Below are 21,627 nucleotides of genomic sequence, written 5' to 3'. Positions count from 1 at the left end.
AGCCGTTGTTTGTCTAATAGCACTGGAATCACACCACAGGGGGCAGTGTGTCGCTTTAGCCATGAAATGGAACAGACGAAGAAGTGGTTGGAATAAGCAGCATACGTTCAACCTCTCTGGCATACATGAACATGAACCGAGATGGGGAAATGCAAGTTCAGCGACAAGTGGCTCGAGATGCCGAAATAAAATAGTTGGCTAACAAAAACAGCGTCGGAATATGATGCGCGATGTAAATTATGTCGGAAAGACACCAAGTTGGGAACAATGGGCTGTAGTGCCCTTGACGCTCACATGAAAGGAGAAAAGCACACACGCTATGCTGCTAGTCAGGAATCAACAGTCCCCCTGCGAATGTTCGCCACTACAGGCACTAACGCAAGTGCAAGGCCAGCTGTGCCTTTCATATCTCCGGGCCCCAGCACAAATGCTTTCACTGCATTCGCTCCAACCGCTACGTTAAAGGCAGAAATACTTTGGGTTCTGCAGACGATTACCCGACACCACTCATACACTTCAAACGAAGATGTGGCCACCGTCTTTCGGGCAATGTTCCCCGATTCTGAGTATGCCAAATCGTTTACTTGTGGTAAAGACAAGACATCATATCTAGCGCGATTTGGTCTGGCTCCATTTATCAAACGTGAACTTCTGTCTACCGTCAATCAAGGCAGCTTCGTCATCATGTTTGATGAATCTTTGAATCGAACCACCAAACGCAAGCAGCTCGACATTCACGTGAGGTATTGGGTGACTGATGAGACTGGTTCTCGAGTGCAGTCCCGGTATTTTGGATCTCAGTATATGGGCCACTCAACTGCTGAGGACTTGCTGGAAAACTTCAAGGTATGCTCTCAACTTTTGATGTTGCTGTATTTCCAAGCACATTGATTGATAAATGTGGTATATAAATAAATAGTTTGATTGGGGAAACCAAAAAAAAATCACTGTGAAGTTTGTATATTAATAAATTGTACAACATATTTCATTTGCACTGTAGGAATGTTTTTCATGTAATCCTGCAAAAAAAAGTAATAATAATTTAGTACAATATTGGCATTAGCTGTGGGTGCACCACCTGACTTCTGCTAACAAAAACAATGACCCAATTGGTAATAAAGAAATATTCCTATTCTCATTATTTCATGAAGTGTATATAAATGATTTTATGATTTTGTATTTTTCACTCTAGGAGTGTACTAAAGATCTGAATCTCAGGAACATGCTGTCCTTATCAATGGATGGGCCTTCAGTCAATTGGAAGTTTGTCAGTCTTCCGCAAAAAGAGCATGGGGAACAATTTGCTGGGATGCAAATACAAATTGCAGGAAGCTGTGGCTTGCACACATTGCATAACTCATTTAAGGGTGGATTTGAAATGTGGATCGTGGAAAAGGTGCTGAAAGCACTTCATTATCTCTTCCAATGCGCACCAGCCAGAAGAGAAGATTTCAGCTCTGCAACTGAATGCTCAACATTCCCCTTGCCTTTCTGCGGGCATAGGTGGTTGGAAAACCTGCCTGCTGTTGAAAGAGCATTGGAAGTGTGGCCGTCCATTGTGAAGTATGTGGATCTTGTGAGGGCGAAGAAAGTGAAGAATCCGGGGACATCGTCCTTTGACAGTGTTTGTGAAGCGCAAATGGATTCTCTTCTGCTGGCCAAATTCCACTTTTTCATGGCCATATCACGAGTGTTCCAGCCTTTTCTGACTAAATATCAGACAGATGTGCCAATGATGCTGTTTCTTTGGGAGGATTTGGAGACTCTGATGCGGGTAATTTTAGATTTTACATTACAGGTTAGAGTGCATAGTTTAACAAAGTTGCTTATATTATTAAAATTACAAATGTCAGGAGTGCCTATGCACAGTATGATGCCGACTGAATGCATGTATTTACATATGAAGTGATTTGCATCTAGTGCAAGTACAGTTGTGTGGATATATTACTACTACTGTTACGGCCGTGGCCGTCTTGGAATCTCTTCTCTCTCTCTCGTCTGTGTCTGTGGTGAGTAGCAACAAAGCAAGTGTTGAAAAAGTGGCCTTTGTGTTGAATAAAGATATACTCATGCGTAAATGGTGTCCTTCTGCATCCAGTTCGGAACATAGTGTTTTTCAGATTGTTGTGCCATCTGTATACCGGCAACATGTGCTTTCCATAGCACATGAGAGTAACTGGTCATTTAGGAATCACTAAAACCTATAATCTGATTTTAAAACACTTCTTTTGGCCTGGGTTAAAATCTGACGTTGCCAGATTCTGCCGCTCTTGCCATACATGTCAGATTGTTGGCAAGCCAAACCAGGTAATACCTCCTGCTCCACTCCATCCTATCCCTGTTATGGGTGAACCATTCGAACGTGTCATAATAGATTGTGTTGGACCATTACCTCGATCTAAAACCGGAAATCAATACTTACTCACGATAATGTGCGCGGCTACTCGCCCCGAGGCCGTTCCACTGCGTAAGATCACATCCAGCTCTGTAGTGAGGGCTCTGACTAAGTTCTTCTCTACCTTTGGCCTACCTCGGGTAATCCAGACAGACCAGGGCACAAATTTTCAGTCAAGACTTTTTAATCAAGTCCTTAAAAGCCTTGGGATAAAGCACTCTGTTTCGAGTCCTTATCACCCTGAATCCCAAGGTGCATTAGAACGTTGGCATCAGACGTTAAAGTCAATGCTCCGTAAATATACACTAGAAACAGGTAAGAGTTGGGATGAAGGAGTTCCCTTCGTGTTTGCCGCTCGTGAGGCCGTCCAGGAGTCCACAGGTTTTAGCCCAGCCGAGCTTGTTTTCGGACACACACTCCGTGGTCCCCTTAAATCCTTGCATGAGGCTTTTCTCTCTGACTCTCCACCCGAGAAGAACGTACTTGAATATGTAAGTAAATTTCGTGAAAGATTGCAACGTGCAAATTCACTCGCTAAAGAGTATTTGCTTGCCTCCCAATCTGTGATGAAACGCCACCATGACCGTTCTGCTGTTCCTCGCCGTTTTAAGACTGGTGACAAGGTTCTTGCCTTGATGCCTATTCCAGGTTCCTCTCTCTCCGCTAAATTTACAGGTCCGTATGTAGTCCGTGAACGCCTCAGTGAGACAGATTATCTCATTGCCACACCGGAGAGGAGACGTAAAGCTCGCGTTTGTCACATAAACATGCTTAAGCCGTATTTTTCTCGTGAGGTAACTGAAAGTGCCATTTCACCCAAGCCTGCTGCCGCTAGTGCGTTAATTATTACTGAGTCTCCTAACATCGGTGACGATGACTTAAGGATCCATCATTCATCTCACCAAACTGCACGTCTGCCAAACTCAGAGATGATTAAAAAGTTACCTTCCCAGCTAGGCCATTTAACTCGCGCGCAACAAAATGACATAGCTGCGTTGATAGGTCAGTACCAATGCCTTTTTAATGACATCCCTACTCGCACTAATGTTTTACAGCACGACATCGACGTAAAGGCAGCCAAACCCATCCGTCAACACCCATATCGAGTAAACCCAGCAAAACGTGCATTGATGAAACAAGAAACAGACTACCTATTAGAAAACGGGTTAGCTGTTCCCAGTTGTAGCTCATGGAGTTCACCGTGTCTACTAGAACAAAAATCTGATGGCTCTCCTCGATTCATCACCGACTTCCGCAAAGTAAATTCTGTCACCGTGACCGATTCATACCCTCTTCCCCGGATGGAAGACTGTGTAGATACCCTCGGCTCAGCGACGTTCGTCAGTAAATTAGATTTGTTAAAGAGATACTGGCAAGTCCCATTAACTGAGCGTGCATCCAAAATCTCTGCATTTGTGACTCCTGACTGTTTTATGCAGTATACAGTCATGGCTTTTGGTATGTGCAATGCCCCTGCTACTTTTCAACGCCTGGTTGATACTGTGCTGTGTGGGTTGCCGAATTGTAATGCTTATTTAGACGACCTTATCGTATATTCCTCGACGTGGGAGGAGCACCTCAGCAGTCTTCAACAGGTGTTTGCTCGCCTTGCACGTGCCTCCCTCACTGTAAACCTTGCCAAGTGTGAATTCGGCAAAGCCACTGTCACCTACCTAGGGAGACAGGTGGGCCAAGGTCAAGTTAAACCCCTAGCCGCCAAAGTAGCTGCCATACAAGACTTTCCTACTCCTCAAACCCGTAAGGCCTTGCGTCGTTTTCTTGGTATGGCTGGCTATTATCGAAATTTTTGCCGCAATTTCTCATCTGTTGTTCAGCCCCTGACTGCTCTGATGAGCCCAAAGATAGATTTTGACTGGTCTGATACGTGTCAGCATGCCTTTGAGAGTGCGAAATCTCTTCTTTGCCACGCTCCTGTTCTCGCAGCTCCCGACTTCTCTCGTGCCTTTAAACTAGAGGTGGATGCCTCTGCCGTGGGAGCCGGGGCTGTGCTCCTTCAGGAGGATAGTGATGGAGTGGACCATCCAGTGTGCTATTTTTCAAAGAAATTTAATAAACATCAAACCAAGTACTCTACAATAGAACAGGAAACACTTGCTTTGTTGTGGTCACTCCAGCACTTTGAAGTTTACATAGGGTCCAGTCCTCTGCCGGTGGTGGTCTTCACTGACCACAACCCACTTGTTTTCCTGCAGCGCATGTATAACCACAACCACAGACTCATGCGCTGGGCATTGATCATGCAGGACTATAACTTAGAGATCCGGCACAAAAAGGGGGCTGAGAACGTTGTGGCTGATGCGCTGTCCAGGTTGTGATTTTGTAATTTTGTGTTTGTTACAAACCTTTTATGTACAGGTTTGCATCTTAAGGGGAGGGGTGTTACGGCCGTGGCCGTCTTGGAATCTCTTCTCTCTCTCTCGTCTGTGTCTGTGTCTGTGTGTGCTCAACGAGGACCAATTCTGCCAATGAAGAACACCTGCGCTGTGTGCCCTGATTGGACAGCCGACCGCCCGCCCTCAGCCAATCAGCAGAAGTTGGGGAATAAGAAGCAGGTGGACCCACCATTCCGGAGCCAGCTGTAACCAGCCGAGCTCCTGTGCTGTTGCTCTGTGTACTCAGAACCTGTGTTAGACTGTGAACTCTGTTAGATACCTTAGTTTGGGTGCTGTTTCGATTGTGTGGGTTATTTTGGGATAGTGGGTGTTGTTTTTGTATTTAAGACAATAGCTCCGTTGGAGTCCTTTTTTTTTGTTCTCGTTTTAATTTGGTTTCGAAGCACCCTTAGTATTTGCCTCTCTTTTTGTTGTCATTCCTTGTTAAAACAAGCGCCTTTTGTTAATTAAAAATAACTTTTAAACCTCATAACACCTGGGTATTTTTATGTTACTTCCCTTTCCAACGAGCTGGTCGTAACAACTACAATAACAAATGATTCATAACACAAGTAACAATAACAAAAATAGATCTCACAAATGAATTGACTTTGTATTTTCAGAACCTCCTCAAACGCTTCATCAAGCGAGAGGCCCTGCCTCAGACACCATATAAACTGGTGAGGCTTGATGTTGTTGACCACGCAATGTGGCTGAGTCCCAAGGAAGTGGACATAGGAATGGGGGCAACTGTCGTGATCAAGGTAGGGCTTTGCCTGTTTGATAACATGCTAAACGTGAATATATTGGGAGTATGATTTCTTTCGAAACTTTTTGCATACAATTTAAGTATTGTTAACCTTCTGTTAAGTGTTTGGAGAGATGCTGGAATTTTCACAACCAATATTCTCTTGTCAGGAGCTGTCAGGGGCCAAGGGCAGAATAAGTGAACTTGGTGTGCTGCAATTCAGAAAAGACTGCCAGATTATTCTCTCAAAAATATGCAAGAAAGCTTTGGAGAAGTGCCCATTGAAGTATACAGTTGTAAAAGATATGATGTGTTTGAACCCCAAGAGAATGCACTTGAACCCAGATGACTGTCTGAAGAAAATGAAGGCACTTGTACAGAAGTTTTTGCAGGACAAACAGTTGGCAGGCGGCATATCTACCGGTAAATTTTAGGAATAAGAATAGATGAGATGTATATAAATAGAAGATAACGATGTTCAAGGTGCACTCTGTAGGATTGTGGCCAGAATAGGTATTGCACAGCGAGAGTATATAGTACCTATGCCGCTCATTGAAACTGAGCTGCCTATTGTCAACTTTGATATTTTCATGAATATTTACTAAGCAATAAACTAATATTTTCTAGTATGACCAAAGTACAGTACATTTTGCAGCTAAAATGTCTTTCTTGACATTCAAAATGGAAGACGTGGAGAAGATCCCCCTTTTCATGTATAAAAAGTATGAAAAGTGCTATTTTCCCAGTCATAAGGAATACTTGAATTTCATTGTGGTGGTAAATATTCATGAAAAAGGTTATATTTGTGATTGGGCAGCATGAACTCTGGAAATAAAGTACTAACAATTTTACACAGTGCACATTTAAATATGGGTTTCTCTTTTTTGTCATCTATGAACAGTTCTGATTATTTTTATTAATGTGTTTTTTATTAAATGTAATTACAGGTGATGTCATATCCCAGCAGTTTGAGAATGTCCTGCACAGTGAGGCCAAAGAATTGGAGTTCCTCTCCTTCAGTCCTTCTGAAGGATGCAGAGTTGATGTGTTTTTGCATCAGAAGTTGTCTCAGTCCTATCCTGATCTCTGGGCATTCTGCAAAAAATTGTTGCTCTTATCCCATGGCCAAGCTGAAGTTGAGCGTGGGTTTTCAACAAATAAAGAGGTTGAAATCTGCAACCTTTCGGAGGAGGGAATGACTGCCCATAGACTCATCTGCGATCATGTTCGGGTGTATGGAGGCGACGTGACCAGAGTGCCTCTCACAAAGGAGATGATCACTTACTGTGCCACAGCAAGAACCAGATATCGAACATACTTGGAGGAGGAAAGAAACAAAAAGGAAGAAGATGGCCAGAGGAAGAAAAGAAAGATGATGGTCGATGAGCTTGAGGAGCTGAAAAGAAAGAGGGTGGCATTGGAGGGGGTGTGTGAGGGTCTACAAAATGAAGCGGACCAGATGGCTGACAAAGCAGAAAATTCTGGTGGGACAAAAATGGCGACTCTAATAACAAAATCCAACACACTCAGACGTCGAGCTAAAGAAAAAAGGGAGGAGTTGGTTGGCCTGAAAGCTGACATTGAGGAGAAATCCGATGCACTGAGGCATTTAGATAAGTAGTAAAACTGTATTTATTTCCTGACTGTTTATGTGTACATCAGTGCCCTACTATTAAAATATTGAGAAGGCAGTTAATGTTCTGTTTTATAAACTGAAGATGCACTGATTTATAAAAAAATAAATATGCTTTGAGTTTGAACTTATCCTTGACTGCGCCTTTTTACTGTATGAATATTTGTTTTGCGGTAATGGTCTTATTTTTTATTCTCAAAGGTCTTAAAAGGGTCTTAAAAAGCATTATATTTGCTTGTCAGAAATGTGCAGAGACCCTGATTACATATTACAGTTTATAGTAAGTATAGTAAGTTCAAGTTTAATGTGAGCTGGTTATACCATGCCTTAGCCTTTGCAGATATTGTATTATTATTGTACTAGTACTAGTTACTTTGGTTGAAGCAGTTTTGAAGTCAGAGGATTCATTTCTTTTCTTTTCTAAACGTGATAGGTCATACACTGTCATGATAGATAAAAAAACTTAAGAGAAGCTTAAAAACTTAAGCTCTCGGTCAAGGTCGAAGTGCATTTTGAACAGTTTAGATTGAGATTGGTGGGAAAATTTCCATGTTTATTACTGTTGTGTGTTAAATGTGGTATATGTAAATTTCATACCAGTTTTAGGCACTATATAGTGCAGTTAATGGTTTAAAAAAATGTTCAGGGTTGGTCTGAACTGGTCAAAACTTGCCTTAGCTTTTCTGCCTGAAACATACCTAGCTCTGAGGCAGTTTTTCTGTGTTTCCACACAAGTCAGTGACTGTCACTGTTGATGTTTTATATATCTGTGTGTATGTATATATCTATATCTAATAGAGATAGAGACATTTATAGATATTTGTATGCGGTTTTATTAATTGTAAATAAAAACATATTAAGCGGATTTTGTGTTATGTGTATCTGAAATGGGGGTCAAATGAAGTAAAGAAGAATTTTATTTTAGACCAACTATATTAGTTTGAGTTGTACAAATGTAAATCAGTTTAGGCTAGTTAATGTACTTATTTTATTTTGGCTGCATTTGATAAGGATGAGTTCGACCAACTCAATTAAATCATATTACAAGGAGGTACTTAGTTCGAGTTGGGGCTACATAAATTTAATGTGTGAAAAACGTGCCCAAAATTTGTGTTCATCCAATGAGTTATTTTTTTAGTGCAGAATCTTAAAGAATATTTTTTTATAAAGAAATTGTGAGGGTAGGTAGTGAAGAAAAAAGATTCTACCATTAGGTTCTGTTTCGACTACCATCTCCTGAACTCTAAAACTAGGAAAGATGCTTTTCCTCTGCCTCGAATTGAGGAGTCTCTCGACGCTCTGTCAGGTGCCCTGGTTTTCCACATTGGATGAAGCCAGTGGGTATATCCACGTTCCAAGAACACGCTCTACCACTGGACAGCATTCAAACATTCATCGCCTGCTGCAACCGGGGGCTGTTAGGCCCCCTAGCGTCAATTCCATTTTAGCCCTTCATAGACCCTGGCTTTAAAGGTGCATTGTCGTGATGACAACAAAAAAACATGGGGGTAGATGTGAGGGCTAGCATCTACATTCAAAGCACCGCCCTGTCAGGTGGGGCCAAAGGTAGCTCCCCACCTTTATAGGGACAGGTGAGGGCAATTAGTACCTTTGTCTGAGGCCTGGTTGTGTGGCAGGGTTGCTGTGGCTGTGTGGGTAAGCGAGATTGAATAAGAAAGATGTGTTATATTGATCCTTAAAACATAAAGTAATTATGTTAAAGATAAAGTAATTATTGTAGGTGATTTTAACATTCACATGGACAACCACAATGATAGTCCTAGTACTGTGTTTATCTCTCTATTAGACTCAATCGGCTTCTGTCAAAGTGTAAATAAACCGATTCATTGTCTGAACCACACTCTTGATCTTGTTCTCTCATATGGCATTGAAATTGATCATCTAATAGTCTTTCCACAGAATCCTCTTCTGTCTGACCATTTTTTAATAACCTTTGAGTTCATATTATATGGACTATAAGCCTTTGTGCAGAAACTCCTACAGCAGATGTTTATCTGATAGTGCTGTAGCCAAATTTAAGGAAGTGATTCCTTCAGCATTGAATTCAACGCCATGTCTAACTGTAACAGAGGACTTGTCTGCTTCCTTTAGCCCCTCACAAATAGATCATCTTGTTGATAGTATTACAGGCTCATTACGGACAACTCTAGACTCTATTGCACCTTTGAAAAAGAAGGCAATTAAACAAAAGAGGTTAGCACCATGGTATAGCCAGCAGACTCGTAAATTAAAGCAAGCTCTACTGAGCCATCTATTCCTTTAGGTCTAAGTAGCAATGACTTCATGAGCTTCTTTAATGATAAGATTGTAACTATTAGAGACAAAATCCATCACCTCTTGCCCTCAACAGGCATTGATCTGCATTCTGATACAGTAAGTTTTGAAACAGCTGTAAAATCTGATGTTTATTTAGACTCTTTCAAATAACTTTAATCATTTCTGCAGCTAAGCCGTCAACCTGTCTCTTAGACCCCATCCCAACCAGGCTGCTCAAGGATGTTTTACCTCTAGCTAGTCATTCTTTATTGGATACGATTAATCTGTCTTTATTATCAGGATATGTACCACAGTCCTTTAAGGTAGCTGTAAATAAACCTCTTCTTAAAAAGCCCACTCTAGACCCAGAGGTCTTAGCCAACTACAGACCGATATCAAACCTTCCCTTTCTGTCTAAGATACTTGAGAAAGCTGTAGCCTTTGCTGTGTGACTTTCTCCATAACAATAGTCTATTTGAGGATTTCCAGTCAGGATTTAGAGTGCATCATAGCACAGAGACCGCATTAGTCAAAATTACAAATGACCTCCTAATGGCATCAGACAAAGGACTCATCTCTGTACTTGTCCTGTTAGATCTTAGTGCCACATTTGACACCATTGACCCTTAAATTCTTTTACAGAGACTAGAACATCAAATTGGCATCAAAGGAACCGCCCTAAGCTGGTTTAAATCGTATTTCTTAGATCGATCTCAGTTTGTTCACGTCAATGGTGAATCCTCCATGCATACCAAAGTTTGTCATGGAGTCCCACAAGGTTCTGTACTAGGACCACATCTATTTAGTTTATATGTGCTTCCTTTAGGGAACATTATTAGGAATCACTCTATAAATTTTCATTGTTATGCTGACGACACCCATTTATATTTATCGATCAAGCCTGATGAAACCTATCAATTAATTAAACTCCAAACATGCCTTAAGGGTATAAAAAGTTGGATGACCTACAACTTTCTGATGTTAAATTCAGACAAAAGTAAAGTTCCTGTAATTGGACCCAAACACCTCAGAAACTCTCTTTCTAGAGACTTAGTTACTTTAGACGGGATCAACCTGGCCTCCAGCTCCACTGTAAAGAATCTTGGAGTTGTTTTTGATCAGGATTTCATGCATTGTACCAGAGTTAGCCTCAGGCTAATTTACATCCGCAGTCCCTGGCATGACATCTCTCGCTTATCTGCATGTAAACAACAAACTAACCCTTAAAAAAGTTACAAAAAATGGTTCGGACATCACGGGGCTGCCAGGCCTGTGTCAGACCTGCCGATACACGCGATAACAGTTTATTTGGAGGGGAGGGCTTGGTGTTGTTGTGCGCGACATAGAGCTGCAGAGACGAGCGTTTTGGAAGTCCTTTGTTATGCAGGTATTTACTGTAGTGCACGCTTTAGGCCAGGTAAACCATACAAACCTCATTAGCATTGTCATTGTTTGCACTTGATGGGCTTTTTGGTCTCTTAGTGTCACAAATCACAGAGCGGAAAATGCAGCTGGTTTGAGAACTGTATACTATACAGTACCAACTGGTTTTGCTGGACTTTATTCCTAATCTGGAACACAGGCTAAAACTGGCTTAGCCTCCTTGCGAATAAAGTCTTTCATGGAATGCCTAAATATATGTTTGATGGTTTCGAAAGCTTATACTGCAAACTTTATTAAAACCAAAAATACTTCTTTTGATTTACGCTTTACACCATTTAGCCTATGGTCACTGTTTAAATCAACAACATCTAGGCTATGTTACGGACGTTACGAGCGGAGTTTTCTTTAATAACAACTTTATGTTGGCATGTTGTTGTTGTGTCATATTTTTTTATGAATTTTTTATACATTTCATAATGTAAATAGGAGGTTTAAAGCTCAATAGCTCCCAGATCATGTGACCTATTGACTCAAAATCAATGTAGAACAGTCTATGTGCACCTTCTGTATGAGGCACACCTCTTTTTATATCATTGTAACACTTGTCATATTTTTTAATATATTTCATAATGTACATATGAGCATTGAAGCAGTGCAGGATTATACTTGTTTTATGAGACTTACTTGTTTTTAATCAAATTTTAACCATTCATATTTTATAAATACACATTTAATACATTTAACACCACATCTTATTTTGCTGACTTTCCCAGTTTTCTCAAAGTATTTGCCATAAAGTCGGCAATAATATATATATATATGAAAATATTGGAGCGGCTGACATGACCACATGAAAACGAGAGACGGCTGGCGTGACCGCAGTGACGTCTCTGGACTAAGCCGGCGGAGAAGTCCGGGTAGATGTAGACTCGAGTCCCTTTGAATTGAAGAGGCTCCATCTTCTCCCTGGAGAGCTTCTCGGCGTCTTCGGCCCATGCTTCAGGTCATTGTTTTCTTTCTCAAGAATTTTTATCCACTTGACCAGGTCTGTTATATCGTCCTCATTAGAGCTGACTCTCTGCTCAAGCTCGTTCACTTGCTCTCCAAGCATATGGAGTCAGCTTTGTATCTTTACAAGTATTGCTCCAAGTGGATTCATTTTAGTGTCTATATGTTTAGTCATGTTGAGTCATGTTTGTTGCATCTTATCCAAGACATTTGGGAGGGTAATTGTCTCGTCAGCCATTGTGAGGCCGGCAGCTTTTCCACCCGAGGTGTTTAGTGCTAGAATCTGATTTTTCTTCTTTTAAATCAGCACACGTAGCTAATTAACATCAGCAAAGTTTTAGGGTGAAAATATATGTCTCAACGACCTCAGTAAATAAATAGTTAAACCATCAGACTGCAGCTTGTAGCTCACACACTCACTTCACGGCAGCCATCTTCATCTGCATTCATTTGCAAAGTTTTCTGTGTCTAAGGCAGCTGCTGCTGCTTTGTGAATGAATGTGTTTCTCTTGGTAGGACTAATTGTTACTCTGTGATGATATTCATTTCTTTGCTTCAGAGTAACTGTGAAAAAGAGAAAATGATGACATTATTGTTAAACATTTAGTGCTAACGTTAGACAAACAGACTACCTGCTGAACACATACAGGTGTGCAAAATAATTTGAACTAAAACTATTTGCTTAATGTACACCCAGAACAAAAACAGAAACATATTGTACAATTACAATGAATGATAAAATGACAATGAATTTGTTATGTTGCTGCAGAATAGACTTGGATGCATTTCAAACAGGGGTTTATTAGATAGAGGTCGGGAAGTCGGAGAGGTAGGTGGAGAGAGCAGGCAGGTAGATCTCTGGCAGGTGTTTTTTCCCCATCAACCGATCCGCGGAATAACTTGGTGCTGTGGGGGGGATAGACGGATCATGATAGATCCTTTGCACACTAACCACATCCATGATTTGCTCTGTCTCAGCCTGATCGGGTCACCGCTACCCCAGCGTATCTGTTCAGATGTGTCTTATGTTTAACAGTCTAAGTGAGAGCGGAACATCACTGCTCACTCCTGCTCCCCCCGTGGACAAATGAGGCATTGCAGCTGGTTTTCACACAGACTGCTTAGGGGCGTTTCCAGTCGGGCCCTCACTCACTAACGTCATCGCGGGGGATTACATTTCGGTCACGTGCCAGCCCAAGGACCTCAAGGACCTGTCAAGGACCAGTCACGGCCCTGTCACGGTCCCGTCACGGAAACACGGGGAACTTTTAAGTTGCGAAAAATACTGTAGTTTGTGCTCACACAAACCGGCGTGGGATGCACTCAGCACAAACTGTAATCTGCAAAAACACTCTGCTGGTTATACAAACAATCATCTTAAAAGTCTTAAAAGCACTGTTCAAACATAAATCAAACGTTTATAATAAATTTTATTTAAATATAGTCTTAAATTAAATATTCTTAAATGATTATTAAGGCAACTTCAGAAGAATATAATCCAAATAGTAAATGTGTCTGTGTACTTCTGCTTTCAGGCCAGTTTCTAACTACCAGGGAGTCTCCTATGTCTTTTCGCTGCTTATCTCCTCTCGTCGTACTCTCCCTCTCTCTCTCTCTGCGTTCTGTGGTGGTAAGGCGGCCCTGAACACTGCAACTCCTGCAAAACACTTAGTAACTAGGTTACACAACAACTCAAAAGCATATACCTGCTCTGTGATGACCATTATACTTACAATAATTTAACAAACACACATCTATTCGATGTTGAATGTTAATTCAACTTAATTTACATTTCCACAAATGTAATGCGGCATGCGCGTCTCTCAGATCGAAAAAAAATAATCGTTAAATCGTTAAATGTGATTAGATGATTTTTGAGATTGTTTGACAACAAATCGAAAAAATCGTGATCAAATCGATTAAGGGCAGAAGCAACAGAAAAACCCTGTGAGTAGGCACTACATATAAACGGAACATGTTTTAAAGTCGAAGTATGTCATGTTTTTAGTAACATTATTTTCATTTTTCAGAATTTTATGTGCCCATCACAAATTTATCCTTTTGCTTTTTTTTTTCATGTACAGTTTGCTTTTCCAACTACATTAATTTCTAAATATTATGACTCTTGGAAATGTAACAACGTTTCCTACATGGAAGTGATCTTCACCATGCTTTCACCATGTCGCCATTTGAAACCATTCATAGACAAAAAAACCTTTGGCTGGGCTGCAAAACTTCTGTACTTTGTCACCCACCGTTGACGAGCAAAGCCCGTCACTCTGACTGCGGCCAAAAGGGACACTAAAACACGCAGCACACACCCACAAAACAGACACAAAACACACAAACAACAACATCTTCCTTCCCCGTTTTCCCCGGCCTTTGCTCCGCGCTAAAAAAACAAAACATAACAAAACAAACATCCCTCCCGCTTTTCCCCTCACCGGACGATAGCACATGCAAAAGGTGCAAAATTGGCAGCGAGCTAATTCATTGTATGCATACACAAATCAGATGATAACTTACGGGGTGTGGGGGAAACGACCCGCAACAACCCGACTTACCTGTCGCTTTTTCCGGCGGAGAAACAGGAGGGCGTATAACATCATCGTCATTATATTCGGAAGGAGATATCGGAGGATGACCGCGCGGTAGGATTAGTGACCATGTGATGCGAAGCAGAGAAATATTGTGTTTTATAATTAAAATTCAATTTATTATCGATTAAGCAGGCATCTCTCCTATGGAAGAATAAACAGTGAGCATACTGATATAAATTTTGTAATACAATTGTTTTTGGTCAGATCACCTGAATATGCAACTACTGTCATGATGGGAGCAGAATGTTTTATGTTGTTTTAGAAAGGTAGAGTCCGCGTGGGAGGACTACCATATAAAAGGGGCTGCCCGGGCCCTAAATCATGGAGAGTGAGTGTTGTGGTACAGAGGGAGGACAAAACAGGGTTGACTTGTTTCATGAGAAATGAGTTAATTGAAGAACCACGTTTCTTGTTTGTTTTTTAGTCCTTTCTTTTTTCTGTTTTTTCTTTTCCTTTCTTTTTTTTCTTGTTTAATTATTTAAAAAATTGTATATTGGCATTTTTGGTTTAGATTCACTTGATATTCACTCTTAAATTTTTTTATGTTTTTTTTTTTGGTTTGGTACAGATTGGCACTGTATGTATTGCACCTGGTTTGAGGGGGGAAATAAAACACCCAAAAAACACATCATTTTGTCCTTTCCGACTAAGCCTGGATGTTTGGAACGAAAGACGAGGTTAGCAAGAACCCCACCCCAAAAACCCCGCAACACCAGTATTGTTATTATTAACATATATTATCATGAAAAGCTCCGATTTTGGGCTGTGCAGTATAAAGTTTTGAAAACAATTACTAAAATTACAAAAGAATACTCTAACCTAACTACCTTTTTAAGATTGTATTCTATTACTTGCTATGAATGAAGGGGCTATGGGTTGTGCAAAGGTGGGAATTGGTCTGGTACGTAAGTAGATTGAATTGCTTAAACTTGCAAGCTCACAACTAGCCCACTGAGTGAACAGGTTCGACATCCTTGCCCATATTCTAGTGGTCCTTGGCACATTTACGGCTATGGACATAGTCTCGTTGAGATGTGTATCGTAGTCACCAAAACTCACAATATTCGGCCTGGTCAGAATGACATTTATGCGGAAACATTGAAACTGTGACATGCAGTGTTTCAAAGGGTGTGAGTTTAAGACTAACTTGACAATACATTCACACCCACTAAATATCGAAAGCAACAAGTCCTATACTTTAAGTGATTTTAAAGCGAGGGTTGTCACTGTATTGGTTGGGTGTCTCCAAAACAGTTCTGGTCAGAGTGATGTTGCCCTTGTGCTGGCAGACTCAGATGTAAGAATCTGAAACTGATTTTGCTGGCATATGGTTTATCGCAGCATCTTCCTTGAGGTTATGAAGCAGTACATAGCCATCCTCAGTTATACAAAGTTGGAACATATTTTGTTTTGTTCCGCACAACCATAATGAATTACTGTGAATTGACTCATTTGTTAAGCTCATCGATCTGTTTCCGATCACCTTTAACAGCACTGTCTGAAGTTCTATAATCATAATGTTACAGTTTAGTGAGAGAGTGTGTCAAGAACTTTTCTGAAGTAGTGTGCAAGTCTAATCCATTAACCGAGCATTTCTAAAGAAATGGTCCTCTTTGCGACACTTACAAAGAAAAACAATATTTGAAGAAATTCAGTTTAATGTGGTGAACCCAGTCGAGTACATTCTTGTCCTAAGGCCAATAGGACATTTTAAATGGCCTTATGGACGGCCTGTTGACTGCCCGGCAGCTCCTTGATCCGGACGCCATCTGCTGTCATTCCCTCTGCTGCTCCTTTCTAGTTCACTGCCTATCTTTAAAGATAAAGCAAAGGCTTAAAAAGCTAATTCCTTCCTTTGAGCATTTTTAAACATATTTTGACTAGGTTTTACAAAGTCATCAATCCACAGCAGAAATGCATCAAGTGGTGGCAATTCAAGGTCACTAAGAAGAGATGGTGTCGCATCACAAGATATGTAATTTTTTTCAAGTGATGGGGATTTAACAGTTAATCATGTTCAATTGTATGCTGACAATTTGAGAACTTTTGTTTCCTTTGGGCCATCCAGAAAAACCCCACAAAACTTTTGGAATATACTATGGATTTTGAACAATTTTGCCCTCCTGGATCCCATTCTGCTCCTTGGCCGCGTCTGCCCCACTTCAATCTACTTGGCGTTTTTATATGTAAGGCATGGATGTACAGAGTAAGGTTAGGGAAAATTTGAAGCTCTTTGACATGATGTGATTTTTAGAAGAGCATGGTGTTTTTGTTTCAGGTGTGGGGGAGTTTTGTTTTGACAGTGCAGTCAGTGATAGCGACATTTTAGGAGCCCACGATAGCAGCGCTTCACTAAAAAGGCTTTTCTACTTTCCAGTTTTGCACAGGTTAAGCGTGCAGACATACGTTTTGGAGCTGTTCAGTCAGGTCCATTATTACATTAGGACGAAAGAGGAAAGACACACAGGGGCGTATAAAAAAACCCATTTGCCGGGAGAACGCAAACCATTTGTTGGGAGTAAAACAAGAGTGTACGTAACTAAGAATTATCACATTTCATGTCCACCGAGGCCTACCCTCCCTTGATATATTATCATGATTTATTTCTTGAGGGATTGTGCCACCTTGAGATGCCCCCTGCATTGATACATTATTTCCAAGAAGTATCTATCTCTTAACTCCTTAATGAATTTCCGTTTTTTTCCCGATGTTACTACGCCTCTGCCACTCCGTCCTCCAGGGTTAATTGTCCTGTCCCCAGTCTTTGTTGTGTGATTGTTTCAGGTGTGCTGGAGGCAGAGTAGAGCAGGAACCACCAGCGGCGCCATCTGATCATCCTGCAACCTACTTATACTCAGCCCTGCACTACCACGCTGCCAGATCGTAGCCACTGATCGTTAGTTCTGCGCATCAACCCACAGATATTGTTCTTATGGTTGTCCCCTGTGCAGATTTTTGTGATCTCGCCCCTGTAGATTGTAGCCTGCTCTGCTCAGCTCTCCAGCCCTTGACGTCTGAACCTGTTGCCCTCGCCTGCTCACCAAGTCCTGCTCTGGATCCAGCCTCCGGGGAGACTCTCCTGTGTCATCCCTGTCCAGCCCTGAACCAAACCTGCCTTAAAAACAATAAACTAGTTAACTTCATCCATCTGCTTCCCTTGTGTGTCTGCATCTGGGTTATAGTCCAGCTAGCCCTTAACATGAAAAACCTTAATGTCACATGGTCATTAAATAAATTCCATACACACTCTGGAAATCATTTTGAACAAACACAGACATGAACTTTTTTTTTTTTTTTTGTTTTGAAAACTTAAGTAATTTAAACATAATTTATCATTTTTAACAGCAAGGAGAGAGGGAAATGTTATTTTTTGTAACACACAGGACACACAAAAACACACTAACTTATTTTTGTTTTGAGGTCGCATTGCGGGTTAAAAGCAAGGAATAAAAATGGGTTCTAAAGAAGTGTTTTAAAAATGGACAGTGAAGAGGGGCGTTGTCTAATGCGTAAAGGGATGTCATTCCAAATTTAGGACCGCAAACAAGAAAAGGGCCCTATCCCCTCTGAGCCCCTTCCCCGTTTAGCCCTTGGTAACTCCAGGAGCAACGATCAACTGACCGAAGGCACCGGGCAAGGGTGTTGGGTGAGCAGCTCAGAGAGGTAAGGCGGGTAGGGAACCATTTAAGGAAGTTTAAAAACCAATAAAGAATCTAAATGGATTTTAAAAAATGGCAGAGAAGCCAGTGGAAGAGGCTACAATGGGAAGTAATGTGTTCCCCTTCGGGTTCCAGTTAGGAGGCGAGCAGCAGCATTTTGAATATACCACTGGAGACATGCGAGGGAGGATGCTTGACTCAAGATAAAGTGGCGTTACAGAATCCAGCTGCGATGTGATGAAGGCGTGGATTACTGGTTTTCAAAAGGCTTTTGGTGCAAGGAAGGGCTTCACCTTTTGCAAGCTGGCCCTAGAATGAAAAAGCTGGACCTTGAACTATGCAAACCGATTTGCCGTCAGTTTAAATATCACTGGTCCATCTTTTTAAAAAACCCAAGTTCCACAGTAGACATATGAAAAGTGATTGCCCCTGCAGATGCTTTGCATCTCTCGTCGAGTTTCCCATGTAGGAAAAAGGTCAGTGCACATCCTGTTCTTACATCAAGAGAGCACAGTGCAGCTTGGCCTTTACGCGGGGTGGAGTGTGGAGTCGCCTCAGGGGAGGATGTGGTCGCCACCCGTGGACTTTCCTGCGCTTGTGAGAGAGTACCACCAAAGCCCTGAACCTTCGCATAGGAGCCAGGGTTTCTTCTTGGCTCAAGCTTCTGTCTGGTCTCTTCTTAGAGGTTCCATGCATTTATGACTGCAACTGTGCAGTGTGCACCAGATATAAACATGTACCATCCTTCGAGATTGAGCTGGAAACTTGTAAAGTGCAGACAGCATATCAAGGAGATCCACAACCTCCCATGAACTTGTTATAAGTTCAACAATGGCTGGCCGGAACCACTATGTAATTTTGGATTTGGCGATCCCAGCGTTTCACACTTCCCCACAGGTTCAATGCCAAAAAAAGAGGAATCAGTTCACTTCTGTGTTGCATACCATCTTACAATGATGTTGCTGTCCTGGTTCACTCTGAAGTCCACTGACCCTCTTCCACTTTTCTTCAGTTCTTTTTCGTCCATAATGTTGCAGTCTTTCACCCTGTTCATCCGGATAGTACCAATGTAGTGGATTCCTCTCTCTTTTAGGCGTTGCACCAGGGAACTGATGAAAAGTAGTTGTCCCAAAGACCTTGTGATTTTTCCTGCTGGAAGTGTGTGATGTCATTTTCAGCACACTCGTCCTGAACACAATTAAGACTTTCTCTCTTGTGGATTTTCTGCACCTTGACAGACATCAAAGTCATAAAGGAAGCCACTTTGTCCAGCACGTCCCCACATCTTGAAACCCCATTTGTGAGGTTTTGCAGGAATGTAAACACGCAGATGAGACTTTCCCTTGAATACCACCATAATTTCATCAACTGCATGGCACTCTTCAGGAGGTACACAAAGAAATTTTCACGCAGTTTTTTGTAACCATGGCCTGAGCTCCACAGTTTATCTTTCTTTGCCTCGTCAGAGACAGTGGAGTTGTCCTGAAAATGCAACAGTGTCGCAATTTCTGAAATCGCACTCGAGACAATCACATCACAAACGTGTGGGGAGGCTTTGTCTCCATCTCCCAGTAGGCTCTCACAATGGACATCTGCACTAACCCCATATGCATGTACATGCCTAGAACCTGCTCTATCTCTTTGGCACTTCTCTTTGCCCTGTTTTTGCACACTGTACAGGTTTGTTTGCCCTGCAGTTTCCTGTAACATTTCATTAGTGACAGACTGTTTGAAATACATGTATGGTGTCCAGTCATACCTGTCCTCTGTCCCTTCATCAACACATGCAACAAACAACAGATGGAGCCTTGATATTCTATTTTTTTCCATCTGAGTTCCTTCCTTTTTCATTGCTCTCACCGACTCCTTTTCTGATTGTGTCCTGTGGTTGTTAGAACTGTCGGTGCTTGTCTGGGCTACATGTTCCTTCTTGTTTGTCTTCCTCATCACTGCAATCTGAACTTCCTGCCTATCCGGAGGAGTTCCATTCCTCATCCTCAGCCTCATCATCTTCTGCCAACTGCTCGTCACTTGTACACCATCCATTATCATGTTGAGACATTTTCAATGTGCTTTTCTCTTTCTCTGTTCTTCCTCTAGCCTTTTTGACATCTAAAAATAGACCTACATATAGCCATAGACATTAGTCAGAGGAATTGTTATTGTAAATAACAAATGTATTTAAAGATGGCATTTCAGTGATTAATTCGATTAATGAAGTCATCAAAATAGTTGTGTGTTGTATTTAGGTAAGCATTATGTAGATTAAATTACAAAAAACGAGAAATGACAGCTTGGAGAAAAAATACATTTTATACTTGTATTAAATTGATACAGACATTTTAACACGATTATTTTGTAATATAAAGAATAGTTACTTAATAAATAGTGCATCTTTTCAATGAATGAACAACTTTTGCCAAAAAATTTCTTAGAATTTGATGTTATTCCCCGTGGCTTCTCAAACATTAGCAAAGATTTCCTAAAAAAAGCGGGAGGACCATTTACTGGGGGCGGCCATGTTGGAAATGACCAAAACAAGACTTAGCTGCCTGTAGTGACATGATAGTCCAGCAGGGGGCAGAACACATGTATCAGATTACATACAACGGGTTTTTTAGGGCAGGATTGTTGATGATGAGATAGAGGTCTCAGAAACTCATGTATCAAATATGATACGATGGCTCTGCAGCTCTATGTCGCGCACAACAACACCAAGCCCTCCCCTCCAAATAAACTGTTAATTAAAAAAATAAACCCTCGCTTGTATCTGCAGGTCTGACAGACAGGCCTGGCAGCCCCGAGACGTCCGAACCGTTTTTTGTAACTTTTTTAAGGGTTAGTTTGTTGTTTACATGCAGATGAGCGAGAGAGAGTGCGCGAGCACAAGAGAAGAGACGCTTCAGTAATTATGTAAAGACTAGTGGTGGCCATAGATCAGGGGTCAGGAACCTACAGTACAGTACTCATTCCGAATAGTTTCTGAAGTGTCCGTGCTGTGTTTTAGTTCATGCTGGAGGGAGCCAGAGCCCGGTGGTCTCCTCTGCGCCCAGCTTTCGACAAGTCACATTAATGTTATGATATATTTTATTTATTATTGGTTAACTGTTTACCAAATCAACAACATCTAGGTTATTCTGTCCTCACTGTACATAATTACCGAAGCTTTTCTCTCGCGCACTCTCTCTCTCTGTCGCTCCCTCTTAATCTGCATGTAGTGAAAGCCACAGCTGGACATCAGTATCCATCATACTGTACAGTATACTGTACTATCAATATGGCCACTATGGCGTTCAGAGGAATACTCAGAAATCGAACGTGTTTCATACTGCAGGCTTCAGAAAGCATCACACAGATATAACTCTTAAAAAACAGTTACAGGCAGAGTTTTCTTTAATAACAAGTTTATGTTGGCATGATGTTGTTGTGCGTGACATGGAGTTGCGGCTGCAGTGCTGCCTCAGTGTTATCTTATCACAACTGTTTTTCCCCATCAACCGATCCGCGGAATACTTGGTGCTGTGGGGGGCG

At 41.4% G+C, this 21,627-nt stretch overlaps 2 protein-coding genes across 4 annotated transcripts in view; one reads left to right on the top strand and one right to left on the bottom strand.

Moving 5' to 3' along the window:
- Window positions 1-21,627, bottom strand: part of slc7a11 (solute carrier family 7 member 11) — a 52,039-nt gene that overhangs the window by 19,540 nt on the left and 10,872 nt on the right. The gene's annotated exons all lie outside the window — the stretch shown is intronic.
- Window positions 1,313-7,426, top strand: LOC113747891 (uncharacterized). 2 transcript variants are annotated; one of them, XM_027289569.1, is made up of 3 exons: window positions 1,313-1,774; window positions 5,412-5,552; window positions 6,484-7,426. In XM_027289569.1, the coding sequence occupies exons 1-3, from the start codon at window positions 1,379-1,381 to the stop codon at window positions 6,733-6,735; spliced, it is 789 nt and encodes a 262-aa protein (XP_027145370.1). In that variant the 5' UTR covers window positions 1,313-1,378; the 3' UTR covers window positions 6,736-7,426. The 2 variants fall into 2 exon arrangements, with proteins under 2 accessions (XP_027145370.1, XP_027145369.1); XM_027289568.1 differs by having other exon boundaries at window positions 5,412-5,959.

The sequence above is a fragment of the Larimichthys crocea genome, chromosome XVI (genome assembly GCF_000972845.2).
Source record: "Larimichthys crocea isolate SSNF chromosome XVI, L_crocea_2.0, whole genome shotgun sequence".
Classification (NCBI taxonomy): domain Eukaryota; kingdom Metazoa; phylum Chordata; class Actinopteri; family Sciaenidae; genus Larimichthys; species Larimichthys crocea.
This window is presented reverse-complemented; position numbering and strand designations above follow the sequence as displayed.